At 41.7% G+C, this 8,031-nt stretch overlaps 1 protein-coding gene across 1 annotated transcript; it reads left to right on the top strand.

The window, feature by feature from the left end:
• The first annotated feature begins 267 nt into the window (after window positions 1–267).
• Window positions 268–7,726, top strand: NDUFC2 (NADH dehydrogenase (ubiquinone) 1, subcomplex unknown, 2, 14.5kDa). Its single transcript, XM_006882888.1, has 3 exons — window positions 268–436; window positions 5,376–5,519; window positions 7,677–7,726. The coding sequence occupies exons 1-3, from the start codon at window positions 268–270 to the stop codon at window positions 7,724–7,726; spliced, it is 363 nt and encodes a 120-aa protein (XP_006882950.1).
• Window positions 7,727–8,031: the final 305 nt, after the last annotated feature.

Here is an 8,031-nt window from a genome sequence, read left to right as displayed (position 1 = left end):
CGACCGCACATAACAATAACAATAGGATTATTAGAGAGCACCGGCGGGAAGTGGCAGGCCATTTAGCAGCGCGGAACCTCGCATGCGTAGTTCCAGTGGCAGCCGCTGGGGAAGCATTTGGAGGTTGCGCCGGGCCGCGCAGTGCCCTTCAGCCTGGTCTGCGGAGCAGAGAGCTTTGTAGTCTAGGCCGGGCCGGCGAGGTTGTCGCCGTGGTTTTTCCTGTCGCTGGTGGTCTGAGGCCAGGCCTCGAGTGGGAACGGCCTCACTATGATGAGCGGACGGCCGGGCCGAGTGCCCTTACAGTTTCTACCTGACGAGGCCCGAAACCTGCCGCCGCCCAAGCTGACAGACCCGCGGCTTCTCTACACAGGCTTCATGGGCTACTGCGCCGGCCTGCTCGATAACGCGTTGCGGCGGAGGCCAGTGCTGTCCACGGGTGAGGGCTGCGCGGGCGGGGTCGGCGGGAGAACAGGTTCGCCGGGCGAAGGAACGGCCCCAGCTCCGCTTTCCGGGGCCATGCCGCCTAAGTGCCTTTCCTTGCCTCCCATGGGCGTCTGTGTCCTGTAAGCGCTTCAGAGTCGGACCCCGGGCCGTGGTGACGTTTGGCGTAGTAGGGAAACTGAGCTTTGGTCAGGCACGGTCACACAAAGTCCTAAGGATCCGGAACTGGATCACTTGCTCCCTTCATTTTACAGAGCAAAAGATGACCTTTCCCTCCTTTCTGTGCGGCGCTGACAGTCTTCGTCTGTTAACAGCGTTTAATCCTCAAGTATCCTATGAGGAGCTGTCTTCTGAGAAAGCTGAACCCTTGCGGTTAATGCAGCTTGCTGGAGGTCATGCCCTTAGTAAATAGGAGCTGGTTCTAGAACTCAGAGTATGTAGGTAACTAGGGCTTCTTAAAATGTGCATGGAAATAGCCTGGCTTTAGTTAAAATGGAAGTTCTGGTTCATTAGGTCCAGGAAGAAAAGGATCTGATACTCTACATTGTTCACTCATTGTTACTCCCAGATAATATTGCTGCTGGTGTGGAAGTATGTACTACCACAAATATTAGAATTAGAGATTGATTATCCTGATAATAGCTCTGCGAAGGACTGGATTCCCAAAGAACAGGAAAGACACTTGGGAAGAAATGGTTTCGAACTAAAAAAAAAAAAAAAAGCCCCTTCTATGCATTGCTATCAAATTGGAACTAATTCTTATCTGACCTTCCAGTGGGTTTTCAGAGGCTGTAAATTGCATGGGAAGAAGTTACCCATCTTTTCCCAAGGAGTAGCTGGTGGATTTGAACCATCTGCCTTTGAGTTGGCAGCAAAACATCCTTAATTTTGATATATCAAGTAGATAGTAGGCGCTTCCAGTGGGAAGAGACGAAGGAGGTAAAACCAAAACCCATTGTGATCAAATTGATTCCACAGTTTCCAGGCCTTTATAGCAGAGTGCCACATTTCTCCTAAGGAGTAGGTTGTTGTTGTTGTTGTTATGTGTCTTCGAGTCGCCTGTGACTCATAGCGACCCTGTGCACAACAGCCCTAAACTCTGCTCTGTCCTGTGCCAATCCCACTGTCTCCGACACTCCCATCCCAATTATCCCAATCACTGACCTCCTGCCAAGCACTTAACCACTTTGCCACCAGGACTCCATCAGAGGAAGTCAAGGCCTATGTAAACGGAGCCAATTTGATGAGTGTACTCCAGATAGGCAGATTTTGAAATCTGGGAGATTATGGCTGTTCGACTTTTGTTTTAAATGACCAGCTTTATCAGCACTGTAAAGCTTGGATTGAAAGAAGGAGTCCTGTTGGAAGGTCCCTGGATGGTACAAGTGACTTTCATTCATATGCCAGCCTCAGGGATGGCATTACTGACACACCCATCAGCACCATGGAAGAAAGGCCTGGGAATCGGCTTATGTAAAGATTGTAGCCAAGAAAACCCTATAGAGCAGATCTGCTCATTTAACAAATGGGGTCACCGTGAGTTGAAATTGATTTGAAAATAGGAAGTACAGGTAGTTCAGCTAGGAAGAAAGCTAATGCAGCGGTTACACATCTAGGAATCATCCTATAAGCACCTTTTTGACCTTCCAGCTACATGTCATGGCTCCTGTCCACCAGATCTCAGCACTTTTAGTGCTCAAATAATACTGAGATCTGTTCTTTAACCACGGACAAGAATGTTCCTTGCCCATTTCTCCCTCTAAAGACATGGTGTTTCCTCACTTTTGAACACTATTATTCCATATTTCCCTGAGCCTGCCTCTTGATGAACTGAAAAGACCTCTCTAAAACTAAATACCCCTTCTCTATCACTGCTTCTGGCTGTGTCACTTGGCAAGTTGTGTGGCCAAGCCTCTCATAACTGAAGTTTCCCAGTTTATAAAATGAGACTAATTACATATTTGTTGTAAAAATTAAGATTCTATAAAGCCCTGACACACAAAATGCTACGCAAAATTCCCTTTCTTTGGCTGCTGTGTGAACATTTACCATGTATTTGTTCTCTGTGGTAGACATTGTGTTACATGGTATATATTAGGAGGGAGACTTGAGAGACATAAAGACTGACTGAAACATGACATGCAGCACCTCATCTCTGTTTGTTGTTGGGTGCTGTTAAGGCTTGATCCTGCACCCCCCTCACAGTCTCATCTGTGCATAAACCCCCTGTTGCAATTACTGTGTGTCAATCTGTCTAATTGAAGGTCTTCCTATCTCCAGCCCTTTCCTTTCCAAGCATGGACCTCTTCCAAGGACTCCACATCTCACCAACATGCAGCAAGCATATGAGATGAAGTTTCACTGTCTTTATTTGTACAGAGAGCCTTGGCTGCTCTTCTTCCAAAACAGATTACTATTATTCTTTTGGCAGTCCATCGTATATTCAGAAATCTTACTATCATTTATTATTTAGCAGGTTCCTTTTTACTGTTGTCTGGTGCTGCCACCCCAAAGGTAGGACTTTCGAATCACCAGCTACTGCTTGGGAGATAGATAGGCAGTCTCCTCCTCTTAGATTTAGAGTCACAGAAAACCCACTGGTGGATCAGCTATGAGTCTGTTCTGACTAATAACAATAAATTGTTGAGTTGTTGCTGTTTTTTGTTGCTTTTAAAAAAAACTGATTCTGGGAAATTGGAATATAGTGGTTAAGAACCCATGCTTTGAGGTTTGACACTATCTACTTTTCTAGTTCTCGATTCTGGTAATTTTACCACTGTGAATTTTTTTATTATTATTAAATTTTATTAGTTTCAATGAACATTCACAGGGATTCTGGGCTTTCACTCCTTCATTGCCGCACCATTCTCTCCACCCTCCTCCCCAGTTTGTTCTTCTTCCCCGCCATCTGAATGTCTGTTTTAATTGTCCAATTGCCACAGTGCTTGTCAAAGTCAGTTCTGATTAATCTCCTTTGTCGGTGTGTCCTTTGCCATTCCCTATCACTCCTCCCTGAGAGAGACTTCACCCTGAGTCATAAGGAAAAGGGGATGGCGTATTCTCTTAGCTACTTCCTGCTGAAAAGGGACGCTGTGGGTTTCAGGGTGAAGATCTTCTCTCACTACTCTAAAGGGCCCCTTTGGCAGTAGGAAACACATAGACTATTATGGAGATTGATTTTGGAATTTAGATGCACTCTACCACTGTGAATTTGTTGCCTTATCTTTAAAATGGAGGTAATACCCCTTTGGTGTCTCAAGGCCTATAGTTAAGTGTTCAGTTGCTGACCAAAAGACCGGTAGTTCAAACCCATAAGTCATTCTGTGGAAGAAAGATGTAGCTGTCTACTTCGATAAAGACTACAGACTTGAAATCCCTATGGGACAAGTTCTGTCTCATGTGGTCACTGTCAGTCATAATGGACTCTATGGACATTGATTTGGGTTTGGTTTGTGTGACTCTGAGAACTAAATGAGATCACATGTAAAACACAGGGCTAGGGATCAGTATTCCTAGTTCCACAGACATCCCTAAGTTGCTTTGGAAATTTAAGTCTTAGGGGCTTTATTGAAATGATTATGCTTGGAGCATTTATTAAATTTTTGTTGTGTTCATGTAGTTCAGTGTTTGGCATACCTAAAAGACCAAATCCATTGTCTGACTCATGGTGACCCTAAAAGGACACCGTAGAAATTTTCCTATAGACTTCTAGTTCTGTAAACATTTACAACCTATGAAATCCTATATTTTACAACAAATATGTAATGTTCCATCTTTCTCCCACACTCATAGGTTCAAACCACTGACTTTTCAGTTATCAGCCCAACACTTGGCCACTGTGCTGTCAGGACTCCTGTCTGGCATATACCCAGCTCACCCACTGCTGGTGAGTTGTTTCCAATTCATTGTGAACCTCCATTAGGTTTCTGAGGCTGTAAATTTTTATGAGAAATCTTGCCCATTTTTCCCACAGAGATTCAAACATCTGAGTCCCTCGGCCTTTTGGTTACCAGCATAGCACACTATAGGCTATGCCACCAGAGCACCTGGAATCAAACTACCACATCTGAGTTCTACACAGTGACTGGGGAATTCAAATAGCTTGCCTTTTGGTCATAATTTTGTTTGTAGACTGTTACTTTTCATAATTGCCAACTTTTAGGAGGAAAAGAGCTTCTGGTAGCACAGTGGTTAAAGGCTTTGGCTGCTAGTCTAAAGGTTGGCTATTCTAACTCGCAAGCCACTCCTCCAGAAAAAAAAAGATGAGGCAGGCTGCTACAGAAAAGATTTACAGCCTTGGAATCCCTGTGGGCAGTTCTATTCAGTCCTACAGGGAGGGTCACTACAGTCAGAAACAATTTGACGACACTGGGCAGTCACTTTCTGTAGGAAGATGGTGGATACTTTCTGAAGGTCAGCCTGGATTTTTTTTAAGACATTGCCATATAGAAAAGTATTGGGTTGTATTTGTTTTTTGTTGGTTTTTTTTTTAATAAAAGAATGTTGTGTACCATTGAGTGGGAACCAAGCCATTGCTGACCCTCTGGTAGGTTTTCAGAGGCAGTTAATCCCACGGGAAGAGACTGCCCATCCTTTTCCACAGAGCATCTGCTGAGCTCAAACTGTGTGCCCTCAGGATTGCAGTGCAGCTTCCTGCCACTCGGCCGCTAGAGCTCCCCAACATCCCTAATAATAAATTATGTATCTGAAATGTAAAAATGTTTTTGTGTGCCAGTGAGGCAGAACTGACTTTATAGCTGATCTCTAGCAAATTTTCAGAGGCAATAAATCACATGGGAGGGGATTGCCCATCTTTCTCCTGGAGCATATGGTGGGTTTGAGCTGTGTGTCTTAAATATAAAATGTAAAAATAGAGTTCTTAATACACATTAATTGATGGTTACTGTCTTTGACATTTGTCATTTGAATTTCAGGTTTTCATCGCCAGCTTCTATATGTTACTTCCTTTTTTTTTGTTGGATATTATGTTTTGAAACGCCAGGAATATTTGTATGCTGTGAGAGACCATGATATGTTTGCGTATATAAAATCACATCCAGAAGATTTCCCTGAAAAAGGTATTTCAAATTATTGTTGAAAACCTTTCCTACTCTATACCATTCCCCCCTTTATCTTATCTATGCCTGTGGCTTCAAGGACATTTTGTATTCTTATCACACACAGCTTGTCTACAGACTAGAATGTTCTTGTATTCCCATATCCAGTTTCTACCAGAGTACATCCATAGTGCTCAGTTACAACAAACAAAATTCTTGTCCTTTTCTGCTTTCCCCAACAGACTTTGTGTTCTGTCTATCTGAACACTCAAGCCAGAAACCTAAGAGAATCATCTTCAAGTCTTTAACTTTACATTAGTCACCAAACCTTTGTCAGTTCTGCTTAAATGTGTTTTTGAGTTCTCTTTTCTATTCCAGTACTACTAACCTAGTTCAGGCCCTGATAATCTCTTCCTGGCACTATTGCACTTGTCTCCTGATTCCCTTTGCTTTCTTGGTTCCTACTGAAAGCAAATCTGATCACTTCTCTGCTTAAAATTGAAGGATAGAACAAATAAAAACCTGTATTTTCTAATATTAAACACGTACTCCTTAGCAATGGTGTGTTTCCCCAGGTTTGTCTCTGGTAGAAACCTTCTGCACTTCTCTTTAGTTTGTGTGTATATTCTTTTTCTCTCTCTAGATTGTAATGCAATCTTTGTTTCTCCAATTTCCAGCACAGAGCCCACATACACATCATACGCACATAACAAATAAGAGCTGACTTGACTTGCATGGGATGCTGCCTAACTGCCCTGCCTGTCTTTCTTCCCTTATCTCCCATTACTCACTCTCTCCTTGGGAATTGCTTTGTCCTGAGCCTGTCCACTATAATTTTTCACATGCTGTCTTCTCTTATTCCTCTTTCTCCTGTTCCCACTCTATACCTAGCAAAATCTCACTCAGGCTTCACTGAGTTGGTGTAGGTACAAACAGGGTCTCACTCAGCGTGCTCTACTGAGCTTTATTCTTATGTGAATGTGATTGTAATGCAATTATCTTCTCTTTATTACGTATCTGTATACATAATTCAGCTCTTTGTAGGCTGGGAGTTTAATGTCATAGGAATATATATATTTTTTAATATATTCCATACATATGGAGATAAATATATATCCAGAGCCTTCACAGTCTATATATTTGAAAGGCAGATTCTTACTAAATGATTGAGATTGAATAAAAAGAGGAATACTTTGAACTTATTATTTTCTTATTCATGTAATATATAATATAAAATATAAATTTTACTGGACTGATTGCTAAGGTCCTGTCATAACTATAAAATTATATTATTCTTATAGTGTCATGGTCTTCAGTTACATATATAATCTTTATAATTGAGCCAATGAGAAATTTAAAAAATAATACAAAACCATAAATAAAGGAAGAATCAGGGAATAGGGAAAGTCTCGAAACCATTGGATGTTAGAACTGGAAAAAATCTAGAAAAGAATGATTTGTAAGATTAGTTCCAGTGATTGAGCTAGTTTTCAGTTTCAGACTCTTTGCCTAGTGTTTTCACAGAGTTCCTCTGTAGGAATGTACTTTAGCACATGAGCTTAGATTATAGCAGTTTACTAGCAGATTGTTATTATTATTGTTGTATACTGTTGAGTTAGAACCAACCCATAGCATGGGAGGTGATTGCCCATCTTTCTCCTGTGGAGTACCTGGTGGATTTGAATCATTATCTTTGTATTGGCAGCGCAGTTCCTTACCACTAAGCCACTAGGGAAAGGCTCAGAGTTATTGTTAGGGTTGCTATTATGAGTCATATTCGACTCAATGGTACATAATAGTAACAACAACCAGCAGATGTGCCAAAAGCTACAGACCCTGGCAGCAGGAATATGGAGAGCTTGAGCACATTAGCTCCTGGGCCGTCCAAGCTGACCTCTCCCTCACTCTGTTCATTGTTTTTCATCACTTCTTCAGTCAGGATACTTCTGACATCACCTTGTCCCTCATGGCAGGCATCTGAATGCACCACAGATTTTCCAAAGTTATTCTTCATTTAACGAAATAAAGCAGTCATTGGCAAGCCATGATTGAGGTCCCGCAAGTGGGAAGATTCTAACAGCTTCTATCCATAAGAATATTGGGTGATCATTTTTCTTTAGGAAATTTGAGTTGTAAAACAATTTAAGTGTTTAATGGTTATGGTATTTCCTTTTCCAGATAAGAAAACTTATTCAGAAATTCTTGAACCATTTCATCCCGTACGTTGAAGTCTCAAGAATGCTCCAGTTTCGCTGAAACCTGTTATTTCTGAGTTTTACGGAATATGTTTCCATGCTATGAAGTTTGTGTTGATCAATAAGTTAACACCTTTTAATTAAAATAGTCGTCATGAGTACTTTGACTCTTTTTTGTTCCAAGAAAAATAGTTTCTCAGAGAATTATCCATTTGTCTTTTTACCATTCACCTAGCTTTAAGACGATAACTGACATTTAAAAATTGAGTTTAATTCTAGCTAAAAGTACAGTAGACTACAGCTCACAGGCCACTACTTCATAAAGAGTCATATTGGAA

This window comes from Elephantulus edwardii, unplaced genomic scaffold, assembly GCF_000299155.1.
Source record: "Elephantulus edwardii isolate Elephantulus edwardi_28Jun2011 unplaced genomic scaffold, EleEdw1.0 scaffold00025, whole genome shotgun sequence".
In the NCBI taxonomy this organism is placed as follows: Eukaryota; Metazoa; Chordata; class Mammalia; order Macroscelidea; family Macroscelididae; genus Elephantulus; species Elephantulus edwardii.
Note: the sequence above shows the minus strand (reverse complement) of the source record. Positions and strands in the feature narration are given on the sequence as shown.

What these genes read in the sequence shown, in the direction of transcription:
- NDUFC2 (XM_006882888.1), top strand. Translation starts at nt 268, where the DNA reads ATGATGAGCGGACGGCCGGGCCGAGTGCCCTTACAGTTTCTACCTGAC. An exon ending in GAGGCCAGTGCTGTCCACGG is followed by an intron (nt 437 to 5,375) that starts GTGAGGGCTGCG and finishes TTTGAATTTCAG; the next exon opens with GTTTTCATCGCCAGCTTCTA. An exon ending in AGAAGATTTCCCTGAAAAAG is followed by an intron (nt 5,520 to 7,676) that starts GTATTTCAAATT and finishes TTCCTTTTCCAG; the next exon opens with ATAAGAAAACTTATTCAGAA.